General features: G+C 40.2%; 1 protein-coding gene across 1 annotated transcript in view; it reads right to left on the reverse strand.

Annotated features, from left to right (window-relative positions):
• Positions 1-3,556: 3,556 nt before the first annotated feature.
• IPMK (inositol polyphosphate multikinase) overlaps positions 3,557-21,683 on the reverse strand; it is a 44,201-nt gene continuing 26,074 nt past the window's right edge. The window contains exons 4-6 of the mRNA XM_074874164.1: positions 19,059-19,231; positions 10,292-10,373; positions 3,557-9,279 (exon numbers count right to left, since the gene is read on the reverse strand). Of these exons, the coding sequence (XP_074730265.1) occupies positions 8,645-9,279; positions 10,292-10,373; positions 19,059-19,231 (890 nt within the window). The 3' untranslated portion in view covers positions 3,557-8,644. The remainder of the gene's footprint in view (positions 9,280-10,291; positions 10,374-19,058; positions 19,232-21,683) is intronic.

Raw genomic sequence — 21,683 nt, forward strand, 5'->3', positions numbered from 1 at the left:
GGCAACAACTGTAGTTTAATGAGTCATTCTGGACTTTTGCAACATGCTAAGGAGAGCGTGTACTGCTGGAAGAGGACTCTGATAACCAACCCAGCTGCCTACGATCCAGAGCATCAAATAGCACTTTACAGGTTAAAAGTACTGTTTGGAGGTTTCTTCCCCCAGATGGATTTTAGCAGGAAAAAAAAACCAAAAAAAAAAAACCAAACAAACCAAATCAAAACAAAACAAAACAAAACAAACACAAAACAGGAAAGAACTTGGAATAAAACCTGAAAAGAGGACAGGGAGTCCCTGAGCTTGGTGTCTCGTGGCATAGGCAGAAGGACAAAGGAGGAAGATGCTCTGACCGCCAGAGCTGGAGAGGAGACAAGCCCTGGATGACCTGAGCAGGGTCCCGGGAGAGGCATCATCCCTGGCTAAGACAGACCACAGTGACTTTAAACAGGGTAAGACCTAAGAGAAGGCCGTGTGATTCTGCATGAGGGTCCATCCAGCTCCACTTTCCACCAATATTTTGAAAACCACAGAGCATTCAAGCTATAGGGGGACCATTGTTTTTATAGACTTACATAGTAGCATAACAGTTTTCTGCTCGGATTGAAGAGAGATCCAGTACAAATCCCAAACAGCTTTTGATTGCTACTGAACATGATGTGTTTCTGGAAATACCTCTTCTACCCACAAACTTACATGAACAGGTGCTGGAGAAGCCCAAGGCCCTAGGAATGGCTTTTTGTGTGCGAAAAGGATGCCAACACATCCTAGAGGAGACGCTAGTCTAGTCACAGACTCACAGTATTTGAGAACAAATGGTTTCATTGACCAAAGTCCAAGAAGTCCGTATTTTCTTTGTCGCTGTTCCTGGTTTGTTTCTGGCTTTTCTTTTAAAACGTAATTTTGCAAAATTGGTAGTTTGGCACAGTGTCTATTTGATAGCTTCCCATCTGCTTGTCCAATTTATATCCACTAAATTTGCTAACAAAATCAAGTTTTTATTGCTAGCCACATTGTAAAGCTTATATAGCTGTGGGAAAATGGGCTGCACTCTATTTCTCCTTACGCTTCATCAACCAAAGTGTGCGCTGACACTGATTCTTTACTGCCAGCAGTGGGGACACGTCCAGTGCAGCAGGCTGTAAGTCACCCCTCAGATGTGCTGTACAGTACATAGGTAGATTGATTTGCTCTGCTGAGGGTCAAAATAAGTGTAGAGATGACCAGAAAAAAATGTATATTCACTGCAGGTATTTTACAGTTCGTATTCTAGATTATATTTATCCTCAAATCTTACGGTGACCTAATCTGCAAACTGAAATAAGTTTCATTCAGTGGGAGTCTACATTTGGGGATGGCCAGAAGGATGGAAAGTACAAGCAAAGATAGCAGAGCAGCAACAGGAGATGAAGAGAAATGTTTGATATTAAAGGTAAGGCTCTTTAATGGCTCTCTAGCAATCCCATTCCCTTTCCACAGCCACAATCTTTCACTGCTTTCACTGCACCCAGAAGAGGCACTTGTCTCTCCCAAAACGAGCCAAATCGAGGAAGTCAGGACAGCAGAAAATTAGTCATTTGTGTGTCAGATTGGTTTCCAGTGAAACCCACTGGCTGCAGAAAGCCTCAGCTGAGCTGGAGAGGGTGGATCAGGAAACAGATCGCCCAGGGAGAGGCAAGAGTGGGACTGTAACATTTAGCATCCCTCAGCCATTAGTCACACTTTGTGCAACAGAGGCAGGGGAAAATAAACCCAGTAGCTGTGCTAGCAAAGACTCACTTTGTGGTAAGAGAGTAGTAGGTTTAGTCTTCACACAGGGCTGTATCCAATATCCAAACAGCCCAAACTCCACATCCATCCTGGATGAGATTCCCTTGCAGGGGGTCTGCACAGCTCCCCTCTGCACCTCCCCAAGTGTAATTGTCTTTGTCCGAGTCAGTTTTCAGCCACATCAGCTCCCTGACCCATTTCACCATGCAGCCCATCAAACACTCACGTCAGCACAAGGCAGGAGACAGCAGAGAGACGGGGTGACACCCAGCTGGGCGATATCCCACTGCCAAGTGACATGAGCAGGCAACAAAGGAGCATGGTTCCTCCTTCGCTCTACAAGAAGGAAATGGGGTTTTCTTTAGAGGCTTCTTCAACACATAGCCACCATTCAGATTTTTTAAAATTTAAAACCCAATAAAACTATGCTTCTATTCTTCTCACCCCATTTTTAATCATTTCTTCAATTCTGGAGCACAGGCAGGAAGGCTGTGCAGACCCACAGGACAATGCTAAGACTACTGAACACATTTAGAAAGCTTTTGGTATACAAGCAAGACAACGCACTTAAACAACACAAAAGAAAACCCCAAACCAAACAGATTTACAATGAAACTGGAAGGCTGTGCCTGCAGGCTTTCAGATTTAAGGACCCAATCGTGGATGCAAAAGGTCTTGTAATCAAAACATACACAGCCTCTTGTGGACCCGTTAAGTGTTTTCCATGATGAGCTTAAAGGATTATGGAAATTTTAGATACGGATGTCCTGCATAAACAAGTTAATTCATTTACTCAAATGTATGGTGTAAAATAAACGTGCTATGCTCTATATTCCAAAATAACTGCAGGCACTGTTCACAAGTATCCCTTAGCTGGAAACTACTATTAATTGGCACCAACTGTTCCAATATAATTAAAACCATGATGCCCCTCAGTTGATTAATTTAATTTAGTTTTCGCATCTGCAAAGCAATAACTCTCATGTCTACCTTACACAGCAGTAAATTCTTTCATACACAGGTCAGGCTACATCCTCTTTGAGGACAACTCAGAGGACCCTGTTTTACAACCCAGAACACAAAGGAAAAAGTGTTTTTCCACATTTTCTCTCTGCCTTCCTTTCACTGCCCAAATACTCACCCTCTTCTGACAGGACAAGGAGGAAAATTTGTCAACTTTAACACCCTTAAGCTGTGATTTTCACAGCTTACAATCAAACTTTAAAGGTAGTCTTGAGGTTCAATTCTTCTGGAGTAAAATAGCCGTTTCCTAGTTGCTCATCAAGGCCTGAACTGACCCAAATTTATGAAAAAATACTTTTTTTTTCTGTGTCTGAATTAAGGGGATGGCTTCGTCTTTTCCAATCCTCTTTCCATTCAGAGAAGCACTTCCTAGCAAGGAGGAAGGTTTTAGGAAAAAGACTGGTGGACGGCTATAGAGATCGAATACAACGCTGACCAACAATCTCATGCAACACAGCAATGCAGACTTTCATTCAAAAAACAAGTTCTGTCTGAGTTTCTTTTGTGTGCGTGGAGTTGGATTTTTTTTCATTTTATAGAGATGACTCCTGTGTGTCAAGGCAGGTATTTCCAACAAACAATAGCAATGGATGCCATGCCAAAAATATGGTGGTAAAGCAAAACTTGTAAATCCAAGGTAAACACGCATTATATAGCACACAGAAAACGGTAGAAAGAAAAAGGGATTAATCAGTGCAGGTACATTCAAGAAAACTTTTTCTAAACAGTCTTCCTGTATTAAAAAGAAACCAATTATACTTGCAAGTCACTTGCAGAAAATTTTAATAATTTGCCAAATATACAGCTATTAGAATTACCCTAAATATCACTTATAATTAAGTTACAAAAGTTGGTAGATAGTGTAGTACAATGTTCTATAAAATAAACACATGTAATATTAACAATACCCCCTGCAGTCCAATAATGGCAAAAAAATAGCAAATGAAATTACAAACACATACAAATTAGAGAAGATTGAGTGATGGCTTTAGACACTTGAATCAAAGAAACTGAGACTACACTAGACTAGATACATTCATCCATCAAGCATAATTAATGTAGAATTTTAGATTTTAAAAACAACGAACAACGCAACATCAGGTGCAATTTCACATGCTTTCATTTACCTTCCAGTACAGTTCCCAGAGTATTAAAGTGCCTTTGTGCACTCTAGTTTCATTTATAGTCAGGTGCAACACATAATATTTGGAAGTTATTTCATAGGTCACTTTTTTTTAAATAAAATAACTATTTGAATTAATGTATATGATTCAAACTAATGTGGTTTTAAAGTACCTTTGTTCTGACTATTTGCTGTCGAATGTCATATAACAAAAATTAAACTCCAAACATGCAGGGCCCATCTGCACTAAACAAGACTGCAGTAAAAGATACTTCTTGAAGTGTTTTCTGCTGTACAATCCTTAGCTTTTCTCATTCTTCCCCTTTCAAACACTGCTCAAACAGTTACACTTGCCCTTTGGATGACAACCTTCTCTGCAGCTTTCATTTACAGATTGCTGTGAACAGGGAAAACGGGCAGTATTTGGCCTGTGGCTATGGAGAGGAAGGTACTTCCCAGGTAACATCCTACAAGGGTCTGTTGTAGCTCGATGAATACACACGGCACGTTCTCCCTGCGAGGTCCTTGGGGGCTCGCAGCCTTTGGACCTCATCCGTAGCGATTACCCGCGCCGCAGAACTGACCAGATGTCCTACTCGGGGCTCCTGATGAACTTTCACCGCTTCCTGCTATGCTACCTTCTTAAACCCAAACCTCGGCGCTAACTGCGGTAAGAACAGGAAAACTTCAGGCAGTTTGGCTGTCACTCACCTTGCCCCCAAAATGTCCTCTTCAAAACACAGATAAAGAAGTTTCATAAAACCTACGATCCAGTCTCCCACCAAAGCACGCTCCCTGCTAACATCCCACTCCTCCTCTTTCACGAGAAAAAGCACAAAAGAGAAATTGCATTTCCCACGGTATTTGAGGCATTTTGATGGTGTTTTTCAAAACCTGCACTTTAACAGCATTTATGGGGTGTAAGTTTTTTAGGAAGTAAAAATTTAAATAATTCCACAACGGTGCTACAGAAAGTTACCAGTGGCAAGGGCTGAAGAAGACACTCAGGAAAGCTTAGTTGGAGAAAAAAATTAGGAGAGGATGAACAACTAATCATAACTGTAAAGAGTAGATGTGGATATGAGTCTCTATCCTTCCACCATTTTCCTATACACGACAGTTCTTTACGTCAACAATTACGACGATCTGTAAATTCAGGCTGTAGCCACCCCTGCCTGACGTGGCCAGCGCAGGCAATGCCTTCCCTTCGCCACTGCTGCTGTCACATGTGAAAGGGCCCATTTTAAATACCACATAATCCAGACTCAGATCAGCAGGAGCTCTCTGCAGGTGAAGAAGCTTTACTGGGGCTCTAGATGCGTAATACGCTAACGATACTTAAAATATCATGTGCACTCAAGTATTTCAAGAACGTATGAACTCTGTTAATCAAACTAAAGGGAATTAAAGATTTCCTAATCTACTGCGTACTTTAAAACTTCTCCATGAAACTGTAGGGTTATGGAAAAGAACAGTCTGACTATGCATTACAGCAGAAAACAATAGAGAACAGTACAAGTTTCATGTGAATCACAACTATAAGTGAAGTCTCCAGTTTAGTTCATAAAACGATTTAAAATATTTTAAACATTTCATAATGGTATCATTTCTAATGTAATTTATGCAATAAATTCCACCCATATCCAAAAATACCATATATGTAAATGCTTTTTTATAAAACTTTATACAATTCAAGCTCTCATTAAGTAAGCCTATACACAATTCTCACAATCACCTTGGTAGAAAGTCTTCAGAAAAGTATATTCTCAGAGAGTACACGAATGACAACGCTTCCATGAATCTTCCCTTTAGACAACTGATCCCGCTAAATCAAACTCTTATTGCTTAAAGTCAAACCAGGCAGGTCTCACCACCAGCAGCACTCAGACACACCACACCAGCCTGGGGAAGGGACCTGCTTTCAGTCTGATAGGGCAGAAATACCTACAAGCCCGGTTACCCTTTCCATAAAGACTCCCACGTAACTGTCACCTGCCCTGTACGCTTCGTGTGGGGGACACTGGGAAGGGACATGGGTGGCAATGCATACATTTAGGGACCAGCGTCTCCATCTTCTCACTAATCCTGTAATCTGTTTAATGATTTCTGTGAATACAATCTGATCAGATACAAGACACTAGAAACACCAAATCTAAAATGTGCAAGAACAATGTGAATAGGACACCTCTGCAGGCTTAAATTCACAGTTGGTACTATGCCAAAACACCTCTACAGCAAGCTTTATTTACACAACTTCCGATCAAAAATACTGTTATCTCTCAAGCTACATTTTAAATTAACAGAAATACATCCATAATATCTACTGGTAAAAAAACGATAAAATTATTTTATTTTTTTTTTATTAAAAATATTCTGACAGTTTAACAATATTCCAGGTGCATTACAAACACTGCCATAGTCAACACAACAATCAATACTTAAAGAGCATTCAAACACTGAAGACATATATCTTAAAGCAGAGACAGGAGAATGCGCTTATACTAAGAGCATACAGATCATTTTCCAATAACTGACTTGAGGCAGATGTTTGACTTCTCCGGCACAAAATGGATTAAAATCCAGAAGAGATGAATTACAGAGGACAAAAATTCTTATATATAAATGTTTTTCCCCATATTTTCTATGAAACATTATGAATTTATCATATGAGGCCACTATCCCCCTAGACTACTCTAGTGTTGACTATTTATGGGATAGAACAAAATCATAACAGAGAAACCGGTGTCAAAGTAAACAAAACCACAAACTCTTTCTAGAATATGGCTTAAATTAGTTTAGAGAGTTGGGAATATATTAACTATATGGTGCAATGGAAATACCAGGGAGAAAAAAATACTTTTTCTTCCTGATATTTTTCCCTCAGCCTTCACATAATTTGCATAAAATTTTCAACAAAATGATACTGCCCCTCCTGCAAGTGTCTTTTCCCAAGTTTCAAAAACAACTGTTACTAACAGATTGGTTTCATTCTTGAGTGTATTGGCCAATATTAGCTCTAAAGTTTAAACAATGTCGTTCTACACATAATACCCTGTTCCTTCCAATTAAGCCAGGTTCTCCAATAGAGCTAAAATTTCAGCTTCACTTAAAACAGCACATATTTGCTTGAAAAAGTATTTCTCTCTTTCTGATATAGAAAACAGATGTCAAATCAAGAACTCGCAGAGACGTGTACACAAGTTGAGTGCATAGTGCAGAACATCACACAGAGAGAGCAGCAAGGCCACAGTGTCACATCAAGTCCACACATAAAAGATGTACACTTCCAATGACCAAATCCATTCTAAAAAGTTTTACTTCTGGGGCTTGCTTAAAGCATTAAAATCTTGCTCTATGGATGGCAAGACTCCTCCATCCCAACTTCTCGTATAGCTGACTAGATATGCATGGTAGGACAGCCACGTACACAGCATACAGAAGAGACACACCAAAGATGCCTTGGATACATCACCCTGATCTCAAATATTCCATATGAAAGCTTGAATTTTTCCTGTGAAAAAGGAAGTGGGACAACTTTCAAATTACACAGCTTGCCTGCGTGTCATTAAAAAAAAAAAAAAAAAGAGCCGGCTTTAGCCCAGGGTAAGAGCCACAACTCCACTGCAGCAAATGGAGGTACGTCTGGTTGCTCCAGGGCTGAACTAGATCTTCGCAGTGAAGGGTCCTTCACCTGTATTGCTCGTTGTTTCCAGTTGGTGCTCCCCAGCAGTGGTAACATGAAACGCTTGTCGTAAAAATACAAGCGGCCGACAGCTAGAGGAAATCTCTGTATGCTTACTCAAAACGCTTTGTTTCCCCATTCAATTAGCTTGCTTTTAAAAGCCATGTTTTTGGAGAAGGGCCATCAGAACAAAGGAGCGAGGCATTTGCCTTAGTCACAACATCAGACACTCCATTAACAGACTGACTGAACCTCCTAAACCAGATTAGTTCCTGGACCATCTCGCATTTGTATTCTTTCACTCTTTCTTAGGAACAAACAGTTTCCCTAGCAGTTGTGCAGTGTAAGCTTGTTACAATATTTTACTCCAGCATTTTCTTAGCACCTCAGCACAAATCATGTCGTAGCTCGTCTGTGGTGAACATCGGCCTCGGACAGCCGCCGAAAGGGGAAGCGCCCACACTGGGGCTGAAAGAACAGCAATATCGTCCCGTGACACTGACAAGCATTTTTTGATACACTGGCTTCCAGGTTAGACTACTGACTGGAAAGGGGATTTCTTTCAAAGTAGGGTTAACTCCAGTTATTTAAATACAGTAAACACAAGGGGGCAGTACTGAGGACATCAATCCTGCACCTTAAGAGAGTTTTCAGTCCATTTTCTAAAAACCTGTTAATGTAGATACGGCTCAGTGTCAAGGCTAAGTGGGCAAATGTTATCTATGCTAAAGTCGTTACGGGAACTAACATAACCCCTGCTTATTGTACAACTGTACTCCTTGGATTTCAGCCAACCATATACATTTCGTCCTACTAATTTACCTATCCTGCTTAATCTCAAATATCTTCATCCTTTCACACTCCTTAATTAACTATCAATTATTTTCCTGAGTGAGATTATAAAAAGTTAAACCCTTCTACCAAAAGTACAAAGACAAATAAAATATAGAACAATACAAACCCAGTTATACAGCATTACAAGTGCAGAAATTCTTCATGTTGTTGCTCTTCTTTATCATTGGCCCCCAGTAAAAAACATAGCAAAGAATTTAGTTATCCAAAATATTTTGAAGTACTGTGATTAAATTCTTCAGACCATAAATGTAGCCCTCATCCTTTGTGTTGCTAGGAAACACATGAGCAAAATCTATCATTCGGACTTCCACGTTTGCACTTTCCTTGATCTCTGCTGGCATGTGGCAGAAAACTTTTTCCAGTTGGGGTATAACGTTTCCGTTCAGATGCTCCTGTGTAATGCAAGTGCTGCTTTTCCACACGTTGCCTTGCTCCAAGTTTTCAACTTTTAATGAGAGTTGACTGTGGTGCCTCTTCGAGTATGCCTTTTTGTGAAGTGCATAAAATTTGGACAAACCTTTACTTACAGAGGCCTCAATTTTTCCATTCTCTGTAGAATTTATTACGTGAATATTATTATTATACTCCAGTATGTCTCCGCTTGATAACAGCCCTTTGGGCACTCCTCTCTTCTCTGCCAAGGTGACATCACTCAACCGCACAGTTGTTGCCTGACATGAACCTTCATAAACAAACAGTAACGAGCTCGCATAAAAGTTGAGTTGCTTCTGGCCCTCAAACCACTCCAAAATCTTTTCAATCTTCTGAATGCTGGCAGCTATCGCATCTTTTCTCAAGCAGTACCCATTGTGGAAAAACTTTGAGATGCCTGCAAGAAATAAGACACATTTTGGGATTATTCTCACCTCAGAAAAGGAAACAAACATTTTTAATTTCTTTTGGGATGATAGTAGTTCATGGTTTGAAGAAACAGAATTCACATAGTTTCCTTTCAGACAATTACTAACTAAAAAGTGAACCAAGGAACTCAGATACCTTCAGTCACCTCACCTGTATAAGGCCTGCTGTGTAACACTACAGATTGGTTTGGATTGTAAATAAAATTAACTAATCAATGTATTGATCAAACAGTAGACAAACACAGTTCCTGGCCCCCAGGCCATTTTAGCAAATATCTGGACAGTTTTGGGCAGGGACCCATTGAATTCTCCAGGGACAAACAAGCTCAAGCGGCTCTTTATCATGAGTGACAGAGCTGACAAGTGAGTGCCAGCTCTGGAGAGGGGTGTGTTCCTGCATGTGCCCTTCTGTCCCTCAGTGGGGGACAGATAAACAGATGTCAACTAATAACTAGTTTGAAATAGTTATCACCCAACAGCTGTATGATGGTAGTTTATTTATTTTTAATGTAGAGCAACGTATTGGTTGACTTCAACCAAGAAGGCCTCTTAAATTGAAAGAGGCATTTACAGTAGCTTTCTAATACAAAAGACAGGATATATTCACAGAAGGCCACTAGATATAAGTATATATGTGTATTATAAAAACATTTAATACTTCTAAAAGTTCTCCATTTCATTATAGTCTCAAAGCTGCAAAGAAACTGAATTCTATCACTATCAGCCCCTTATTAGTAGTAAAAGACGCCTGATGAGGAAATTCCTATGGACTACACTGCTGTTAAAGCCAACTGCAAACTTAATTTAGGATCAACAGGTAGTTCAAATGATACAGGAAACAGCTAAAGACCCATCTGGCAAGAGGAGAAAAAAGGACTTTTAAAAATGGGAACACAGAGACTACTTTTTCCATACAATTCTATAAGTTAATAAATGAAAAATATCCCAGAACACCAAATTCTGACACACAAATTCCCTTACCATCCTTTACTGTTTCCTTTGTCAAGCTCCTTCCATAGTGCTGGTTTTGCGTCTCATAGCTGTCAGAAGAGACATGGTAAACCTGAAAGAAACAAAGAGGGAACTCTGTATTTATTTCAAACAACCCATATTTCTGCAGGGCTAGGAGACACCTTACAGGCTACAAAACTCGGGACCATTTAGCTCTGGCCTAGGTTTAAGTTAGTTGCAGCGGTCGGCACTGCCCTCTAGTGCTCTGATCTGCAAAATCCTCCCCCTTCACACCTTGGGGGTCTAAACTACAGCCTTCCTGCATTAGAAAGACATCATTATGTTGGCAAAAAGCAACACATCCATTACAGGAAAACATTTGATATGGCACCTGCCTTGCAAACCAATGCTAAGGCTTGAAACTGTCATACTCGTACCCACATTACCCTGCATATTAAATCAGTAAGACATTGTTATGAAAATCAGAAGCTCGGAAATTCAGTGCAATTACTTTGCAGTTCTTAAAACTATAAAAATACTAAGCACAGCAGCAAAACAATAAGAAATACCATGATGTGACCAGCCAGCTTCATGAGACCCATCTGAAACTATAATTGCTGGCACAAATGAGGTTATACTAAATAAATGATAGTGGCTGAATGAAAGCTCAGTTCCAGCAGTGATAGTGGAACATCAGCTCCTGCCTGAAAGGGAGGCAACTCATACGGGTACAGTTTTGTCCATATCAGGAATTGTACAAGCTTAACAACTTAATTCAGAAGTGTTTTACATAGAGACACATTTTCTAACTGAAATAATTTCCATAGCAGAAATGTGCCAGCCAGCCAGGCCCAACTATAATTTGTTTATGAGACTGTAGACAATTCTTATTTGCAGAAATAATGGTGTTACCAAGCAGGCAGTTGTCTCTGGCAGAAACTCTGTGCTTGGCACTTGTTCAGACCACCCAACCCTGCAGCACCCATCCCGGCTGCAGCACTCTGCCCTCCCTTCACCCGCCGTAAAAAGAGAGGATCCCACGGAAAGCAAGCCAGGGTGCACTGGTGAGACACCTGCCCCCAATCCTTCCTTTGGGGTCTTTTTCTTGCCCACAGAGAAAGCCCAGGACAGTGAAACATCAGTGCATAAAACGGAGTGGTACCTGAGCAATAAAAAAAGAAGAAATCCCTGTTTTCATTGCAGCCTGCCACCCCAAAACCTCTCTCCCCCATCCAAACCACAACGAGCACATTATGGAAACACAGGTCCGTAACTCCTGCTTTGCAAAGCAGCTGGGAAGAAAAGTCTCAAATAGCTCTTACTTTGACAGAAAGATAGAAATAATTAAATTCTGGGTCCCCAAGAAGCTTAGATCATAGTGTGTGGAAACTGATTTAAGCCATCAACCATGAACTGAAGGGGTAGTAAATAATTCCAGTTATTCTAAAGAAATAACGGCTGTAAGCCTGAATGTTTAAACTCACTTGGCAGCAGAGACACTTCCCATTGCTATAATTCCTACTTCCACTGTTACAATACTTACAGAAACTGAGGCCCTGATAGCTTCAAGTTGCAGAAGAGCAGAGCAGAGGCAAGTTATTCTAAAACAGCATCTGACAAGTGTGATTTTGGTTTCACAAAAACAACCATTTTCACCACTTCTTTTTTTCCAAAGCACATAAAAGAGGTACAGCACACAACATATGAACCCGAAGATGACTTATGTAAATCCTTCAGGTACCAAAGCTACTTTCAGAAGCATACAAAAAGTTTCAAAATCTTTCTGAATTTAAAGAGCCACAAGCCAAAGATAAATAAAGCAAGAATTAAAAAAATATATTGCTTAGGAAGAGGATCAAGAGTCTGATGACCACATCCAAGTTTTCACTAGCTGTGTCTTCATTTTAATAATATCAAGTGTTCTCATTTAGTCAGTCTAGGGGTAGTTTCCTCCATACACCAGCACTGCAGCACACTCCTGAACAAATAATCCTGTTTACCAGAATCTTATCTCTTCCCTGTAGGAGCTAACAGTTTTTGTGACATGGGCACTTGCTCAAAAATTCTGATTAAGATCTGCAAGCTCATTTTGTTTTCAAAAGAAATACTGGAGCAGCACATAAGCCCCCTGTGCTTCTGAGCTGGGTTTCCTGTGAAGTCACCCTACCTCTTCTCATAATTTGCACAAAACCATTCCCCCTCAAATGGCTTTCTACATAGTTTAAAAATACCCAGGCAGATGTGCATGTTTTGCAATAACAGTGCATTTTTAGCCGTACAAAATGGTCAGTGACAAACTACCAAGTCCCACGCACATACCAACAGGTTAATGTATATATTTAACTATCTTGTGAACGTGCAAAGACTCAGAACACCCTTGGTTATCAACGGTCTTGGCTGCAGACAATAGCATTAAAGGGCAACATACATAGGTAATCACAAAAGGATTCTCCATGTTAGCCAGAGAGAGCTGTCTCTTAATGCTGCTTCAAGCCTTTCCTCAACTGCAAGGAGGTGACTATTTGAAATGTTCCTGGAAAACCTCAACCAAATCCAAATACATTAAGCCCCATATTGAAAGCAGAGGAACAGAAAGCCAAGCTCCAAAGAGTTCCTGCCTCACCCTCAGCCACCCGCCCAAAACACAGGGATGGCTGTGCTGTAGTAGCAAAAGATTAAAATCAACTTCCCAGTCCACGGGCCTCTTGCTTTACCATGCTTTTGTTCATGCTGTCACATCACTGCTGCTAATCTGCTACTAACCCTTCCCAGAAGGATATTTGCCTTTGAACCAAGCTTTTTCTGTATCCCTGTTGTTGCAGCTGTCTGTACTAGCCCATTTCTGTCAAAACGATGACAAGTCAAATAAGTCAAATCTGTAACCTTAACAACGGCCAAGAAATTATTAGAGAGGAAAATCTCATTTCTTGTCCACCTGCCACAGCTTGTTACGTGTCTGCTCTGTATTCACAAGGAGTTTCACTGTATAGTGCAAGACAAAGAAAACTCCTTATATGATCTGCAAAACATTGCCTTCAAGAAAACTCCTGCTTCATCAGTGATTTTTATACATTCTTACCACACAAGATCCGAGCTATTTTGGCTGACAGTGTGGAGGCTCCTCCTTGTGCCTACAAGCAGCTCCCGTTCGGTGAGGTTTCTACATAAACAGAACTGGAATCCAGCATGCTAACAGGTTCATTTTTTTAACTAGTAGTAGTAGGGACTCTGTATAGGCAGCACATCAAAAAAACCAGATGATTAACTGTGGAGGGAAATTCTCTTTGGACATTCACAACCTACACTTGGCTTTCGTTTCCCCACGAGGTGTTAAGTTATTGCTGCCTGCATACACACACATATTTTTGTACCCTTTTTTCCATTATGGTTGGTTCATCTGACCACCTTGAACTGAAGGAAACCTTGAGCTAAAATAAAAAGTTGGTCCACTGTGGTCTTTAAAAAAGCACAACCCTTGCAAGACCTCAGCAGCGAGATACACAGCTCGGAAACCTGCAGCTTTAGGACATTAAGCTGAAGACAGGATTGAAGAAAACAAATACCAAATGTTATGTAATGTTATTTACGGTAATTCAGTACTGACTTCCATGGTGAGGCAGAAAAATACACACACTGTTCAAATACTTATCTGTGGCAACTCCCTAAGTCCCAGAAAGTATAATCTAAACACATATTAATTAAAACTAGCCTGTTTGGTGGAGATGCTGCTAGCACAAATAAAAATCTCTATTAAGTCACTTGCAGAGCTCTTTCACATCTGCAAAAAAATATTAACTAATCCACAGCACTGAAACTGGGGGAAGAAGTGTATTTTGAGCAGGCTCGTACAATACTACAGAGGAGTACCTGCAGAGCGAAGGCTAACTCGACTGCAGGCACCATACGGGCTCCCGCGCCACCAACGCTCCCACACACCGGCCAGGGCCTGGGAAGCCGCTTCCCGCGGAGCTCCCGGTGCCATCCCTGCTCCCCCACATGTCCCACGAGGGCAGCCTGGGACCCGCTATTCCGAGCAAGGACACGGAGGTAAGAGACAACGCACGCTGACACCGACGTATCCAGACTTCAAAGGGCTGAGCTGTCCGCCCCTCGTACTTTTTCCATGAATATACTTAACCGTCACCCCTGTTCTACACTCATACAGGTAAGAGCAAGCAAGTGTTTAAATATAACACAGAGTTTTCTGTTTATAGCAAGGCACCTCTGCACTCACAACTGGCACCTGAAGGTCAGTACCCAGCCTGCTGCCAAAACCGGAGCCAAGCTGACAGCGGGTGTAAACAGGCAGCACCCCAGCTAACCCGAGGACACCCAACATCAGCACCAGTCCCCCACCTGCACTGGGGGCAGCTCCAGCACCAGGCCCACACCCACATCGGGACACCTTCTGCCTGGACCTCACGACTGTCCCAATATAAATATACAGGTTTTCTTCATGCCTGAAGAACCCAGGTTTCTCTGCACTCCTGTGATCTCTCGGGGACTGATCCTGCCACAGTGGAAGGCTACATTTTAACAAGTCTTTTACATTCTTTTGGAAAAGAAAATATAACAAGGATTTGAAGAAAAAATAATGGAGACTTTTTTAAAATACATTCTCTTATTTGATACTACTGCTTTATAGTAATGCCATAACACTATTACTGCTGCTGAGAGCATGCCCATTTATCTAAACGCACATCCTCCCCCCCCCCCCCTTTTTTTTTAAACAAAACCAACTTATGCTGTTGCTAGACCACAAGTGATGACAGTACACACATCCCTGCTTGCTGCTGGCTTGAAAACTCAGCACAGGGAGGATGCATCCCTGCTCTCCTGTTTCTAAGACTATACTTCCATATTATTCTATCTGGTTTGCTTCTTGGTTCTTCTGTTGTTTGACAGAGTGCTTTATATGATTAAGTATACCACCAAAAGATCTAACAATCAATAAAGTTTTAGTAAGTTCCTGACATAAATAAATTGTATAATGAAATTATGTTGAAATTAATTCAGTGAAAAAGCAGGCTAATAATCTCCTAAATAAAAGACACAACGACACAGCAGTTAAACCATGAACCATTTTAAAAATGGCTTAATACATAATTTTGGACTCCCAGAACTTCCCTGCAGCACCTCATTAGAATAAATTTCTTTCATGCCTCCTTTTTATATAAAAGGGGAGGGAAAATCTCATCCATCATCAGCTTATTCCTAACATACAGGGAATCTTATCAGCCACAAGGACACCGGTGGACCAGCTGTCATATACATGATGAGTCTTTCATGTAAGGAAGACGAGATGGTAAAAAATGCCAGGGTACCGCTCTGCTAGAACTCGCCCAAGAGGATGAGAGAGGAACCTCCTGAACTCTACTTCTGAGACACACCCTTCAATCCCCTAGCTGATACCAGACCCCGAGGAGTTGCTGCACTCAGTTCCACAGCATGGATTTGGCTCTGTCAGACTGAGAAACAGATGAGCCGAGCTCAACTGCAAGAACCAGGGAGTGACAGTGGAAAGAGAGAAAAGCAGAGGTGACACAGAGGCAACAAAGCCAGCACTGAGGAACCAAGCAGAGCCTTGGTTTACTGCTCATTTCAACCACTGCAGACATCTATTTCCAGACTTGGGAGGGGGCAGGAATTGCTTGTTTGGAGGGTGGGGTTTCTTCCAGGGCTTTTGGTTGGTTTCTTTGGTTTGCTGTGGCTTTGGGGTTTTTTTAGTTTTTTAGGTTTTCTTTTGTTTTGTCTTCCTGTTTTCTTAAACATCAAAGCTTGAATTAGACTTATAAATGTAAAAAAAACCCAGTTCTGGTCATTTTTTACTGTGGAAGAATATGAACACTAGATGCAGGATTTAATAGCTTTATTATTCCTCCCTTCCTTAAATCTTGTTGTTAACACATCAGAGCTTTTGAAAATTACCATGATACTAGTAAGGGTTCAAAAACAACTCACAGAACAGACTCAGCTACAGTCAGTTTTAAAATATCTTCCAGGAACATATGCTGTAGATTAGGAAATCCACTTGTAAAAACAGCTTTGATGAGGTATCTGCATTACTGCATGCATAGGCACAAACAATAAAAGTAAGTGATGGATTATACTGGTAAAGTTATGTAATCACCAGTTTGTGCTTTAAAAACACATTTCGGAAATATTACGGACTATGTGATACTGCAATCAGGATGTTCTGGAAGAAAAAGAAAACCTGCAGAAATCAGGAATTGTGGATTCTGAATGGATTACGAATCCGAAATGAGATCACCACCCACACGTTCTACTTGCATTCAACAGCATACGAAATATTCTATTTTTAATACTGCAAAGATGTTTCTTATATATTTATATGTCTACTACTGAAACCACATTGCAACTTGTACTTTTGCTACTGGAACCGTACCTTAGTTTTCCAACTTATATTTCAACTCTCACTATTTTCATAACAAATCAATGTCCTCATCGGTTAAAGAAAGGAACCTCTCCACTAAACATGAAATTGGGTTTTTAACCAATGTTATTGAAAAGACTATTTTCTAAATGTGTTTCCATGCATTTATTGTCTATTCAGTGCATTAATATAGTTTAGCACATGTCAAATGCCAGAACTAGGTACATAAATCAAAGCTCTGCCAGATAGGAGACTCGCTTCTTTTAACGACAAACCATACATATTTTATATATAAAACAGATGACTGCTTATTTACCAGTGCATTAAAAAAAAGCTGTATCAGTGGCTTTTGGTGTAAAAACCCACTATAAATAAACTTTGGGGTAAACCCCCCCACCTATAACACATTCTTGCTCATATCTCTTCATGACAGCTTCTATGAAGTGTGCTTTAAAAAAAACAGATAACTCCATTTTCTATTTTTCCTGGCCCTCTCTTTCTTGCTCTTCTAAAATAGATACTTAATAAGCAAACCCACCACCACGTTAAAAATAACATTGAACAGAAAAATTAAAACCCAAACCCTCTACTTCCTGAATTGTGTTATACCATGTTTTGTCCAGCAAACACTAACAACCTTTATCCAGCACGTCAGCTGTTACAGGCAGCAAACGCCCATACAGGAGAGTGTTTTATATTATGGCCAGAATTGTGCAAAAATAAAGCAAGCTAACAGGCAGAGAGCAGCCCCTAATCAAGAGGCGCCAAGCTGAGCAGAGAAAATGCCTTGTGAATTTAGTCTTTGCTAAAGTGTTGCATGAGGGGAGAAGGAACCTTTTGAATTCTTTTTGGAAAATAACCTCCAACATGCAATTTGGTACCAAAGGCAGAAAACAAATCTCATCTAGTTAAACACCGGATGGGAAACTGCAATGCTTGGGGGAACCATCATTATACCTACAGTCTGAATTAGGGAATCGAAAGAATTTCTGCAACAGGATAAAGATACCGATAAATGACAATGTCAGAAACAACAGTCACAAGCAAAAATGCTGTGGAAGCAAGCATTCATTCCTTTTGCACTGTCATGAAACAAAGGATGTGAAGTACATTGTTCTACTGAAGAACATTGTTCTACTAAAGAAAGGTTATGTAACGACATAAGCCAAATCCAAAGCTATAATCTCCAGCCTTCCTTCTCGATCTAAACTGTTTGACTGGTTTTTGACTCAACTCCCACGTTCTCTCTCACAGGCTTACATAATTACCACTCATGACCACTATAATTTATAGCTGTAGAAGCTTATCTCAGGACAGAGTTAAGGCTGCGAGCCTGGGCAATTAAGTACAAAACATTACAGAGATATTCGAATTATTTCAAACAATGGGGCAATCTGTGTGCTGTTGCTGTCTAACAGCAAAGGGGAAGTTTATCAAAGTCTTCAGCCATTTATGCTTGTTGATGCAGAGCTTGAGAAGCCCTGACTCCGTGCATGTGAGAACGAAAACAAAAATCTACCATCAAAAAGAAAATTATTCCTGCGCCAATCATAGGAGAAAAAAGTACTTTAAATGCATTGCATCAGGAATTCCTTAGTGACATGAACACATTTATGTTACTGATCCAGAAATGTTCTGTGCAGCCTTTCTTTATGTTGACATTTTAGAGTAGCCAATACACAAGCACCGAATCTTCATCTTTCTCCTCAGCCAAGATCAGGAAATGTAATAGAGTTAGTACAGACATCTGCAGGGCTTTATCCATCTCAAACTAACCTTCAACTGACAGTTGTTCCTCAAGAGTATAAGCAAAGAGGTTTTCTTCTGGTGGAAAGCTTTTTTGAATGCAGAATGTAAGCAGCTATTTATAGCTACATGCATCACCTCTGAGAGATAACTTACTCTTCTCGAAATAGAAAAAACAAAAATTGTATTTATTTTTTTTAAAAAATCAAGATGAAAAATTTGGAGAGGATACAGCTCGTTATTAAATTATTACAAAGACCGGTTCAGTATGCAAATCTCTGATATAAACCTAAAAGTCAAAAAACCACTTTGATAATTTGAAATATCTGCTATGCGAGAAGAACTAATGGCAACTACATTCGGTTTTAATAACTATGGTCTGCCCAACCCCTTTCCTGCATGCATATAAAAAACCCAGGTTGCCCATAGATTCCCAGAAGGTACACGGCCAAGTTGAACACTTCTTGTGAACAAGAGCAGGCTTTTGGAACATATTTCACACAACAGTTGATACCAGTACTACCAACATACTCAGGTAATGCTTCATTTATGTAAAGTCAAGAGGATTGCCATTTGCTAGAAAAACTAGCTGCTGTATCTGGTGTGGGACAACAGGCCAGAGCATAAGCTGAATTTGAAAACAAAACAAGTTCTTACCCTCATGCCCAGTACCAAAAAGCCAATCTCTTCCATCAGCGGGTACTTGCTGACCTGCTGCTGTATCTTCTCAGCTGAAGCATACGGATCATAACTTTTCTGACCTATTTTTACATCCATTATGCAAGGCTTATTAAACTTACGGGTCACATCTTCCAGTTTTAGATACGTATCTGTTAAAAAGACAAAACTTTCATAAACAGTGGGTCAAAGCAAAATAATTATATAGTTTCTGCTAAGCTTCTGTGGAGGAAGGAGAATAGTTTAAGGCTTAATATCACACATGTTCTTTAAGAGTCAAATTTGTCTCAGACTAAATCATGGTCATTGACACCCACAAATTCTGTTGGCGTTAAATTCTAAATGCCTTATTGTTTAGAAAATTGTATACAATTATGTGTGCTAACCTAGCACTCAAATTCAAATTATTGCCCAGATGAAATTCAAGAGTAGCTTTTATTAAGGCATTAACATACTTCAAATAGCATTAATAAGCACATACAAATGCAGGTTACTACATGGCTGGCTTTGCAATGGAGATGTGTGAAAGGGCTAGAGTTAAAACGGTAATTTTTCCTTGTGTCATTTTAAAAATTAAATTAACATTTCAGAGTCCTACCCTACCGGGACCTAAATGCATCTCATTTTTCTTCTTTTTATGCCACTCCCATCTGCAGTCATATCTCACAGCACACCTTTTGGGGAAAACGCTCCTCAAATCCTACTCTGCCTTTCATCCATTTCCAAAGTCCCTTTGGGAGGATGGGTGGGTGGACCAAAAATCCCCAAGCCCTTGGAGTGCCTGAAGATTTAAAGTAGTATCTAAAACCTGGTCAAACTGGTTTATGCTTCTCTCTAGTGAAGGAAAGAGACTATTACCAACACGATCGACGGCACCGATTGCCAGAACACAGGAAAACAAACTTCAGGAACTGCCTGACTCGCAGACAGCTCTGCTTGGAGGAAGTTTGCACAGCTCTCCCACCCTTGCCAGGGCACGATAGGCACCCAGACAACACACAGCATTAGCACACGTCTCATTCTTCACCTCAGCTTCTGCAAATCTACTTGTTATCAGTCGCAAACTTCACATTAAAGTCTGTTTTTCTTCCAAGTACAGCCTATTCCATGAGTGTACTTCTTTGGCTTTAATGCATTCTGAATACACAAAAACATGGTATTATTCCCCATTCCTGCAGCATGATCTAAAATGGGATTGCCAAAGAAAGCAAAAACAGTTGAAGTTTAAAGAGAGAAGAGGGACAAAGTGCCTTGTTTTGGTAGCTGTACAGATAGGTAACAAAACCAGTTAGAGTGAAGATAAAAGGAACAAGCAATGAAAGGGACTTTTATTACTTTAGTAAGTCCTACTCAGAGCTTCAATTTTTACACCATCACGATCAAACGTCCTAAATTCCCAAAGTACATATGTATCAATCTGAAATAGGTTTGACTTAATCCTTAGATGCCTGCTTTACGTGTAAGTGGGACCAAGCATATTGTTAATGTAAAGTCATTCTCAGGAAAGCATGTCAAATCAATACACTATTTTAAAAAAATCCAGTCTTCTACTAACTCACTGTATCATCTTACAGCACTTTTCAACGCCCTGTGGGCCACAGAATCAATTTTAACTACAGCAAAAGGAGTTTCATTATAGACTAGCTCACCCATAGACCAGGTTTGTTAACTACATCTGCAGGGATATCCAAGCTAAAATAACTCACACTAAACTTTGAGAAGACACAGGCAGCCAACATACTCGATCTGTGCTCACTAGATATCCTCTAAGGAGGACCGGGACAAATACTCTCCCTACCGGGAAGTGTACTCTGTATCACCTGAACTGCAGGTGCCACCTTTTCTATTCAAAGGTTTTATACACAGGTCTAATTCAGTCAGGTATGAGCACAGCGGGGCTTTGGGGAACCACTACTGAATCCAGACAAGACCATATAACCTGTTAGCTATCTGTTATTAAAGCAAAAATTGTAAAAAAAACAAAAAACAAAAAAAAACAAAACAAACAAAAAAAAACCAACAAAAACCCAAAGCATTATCCTTCACACCTATCCTTTTTGCGTATTACAGAAGTTACTGTAATCAATAGATTCATGTCCCTCTCTAAAACAATCCCGAAAACGACAACTAAAATAAATTCAAGGTTTCCAGTACTTAGCTCTCAAAAGCACTGAGCCAGAGGTAAGCCATAGGAGGTGGAGAAAGAATACAAAAACATCTCAGAAAATGGCTCCAGTCCTTCACCACCAACTCCAAACTGCGTTGGATTATGTTGTGAGCACCTCCGGACTCAAACTGTTACAAATACAAAATTATACAAATTGCAAGTTACCCACAAATTATATAAATTGCTTAGATGCAGTGTTTTTATGAACCCTAAAATATAACTGAATATAAAGTAGTGTAAAATATCTATTTCCATAATGCAACAGTGAACCCATAAAAATAACAAGCTTAAAAAGCAGAACTTAAATCTCCCAAAACCTAGCATACTTCCCTTCAGACAACATGCAGGCAAGATAGTCATGCTCTTTCCATCAAAGACATTTGTAGAGCACCCATGGTTATCCACTGTCCTCTCTTCCACTGGTCCAAATCCCTCTT

Source organism: Strix uralensis, chromosome 7, assembly GCF_047716275.1.
Source record: "Strix uralensis isolate ZFMK-TIS-50842 chromosome 7, bStrUra1, whole genome shotgun sequence".
Taxonomy (NCBI): domain Eukaryota; kingdom Metazoa; phylum Chordata; class Aves; order Strigiformes; family Strigidae; genus Strix; species Strix uralensis.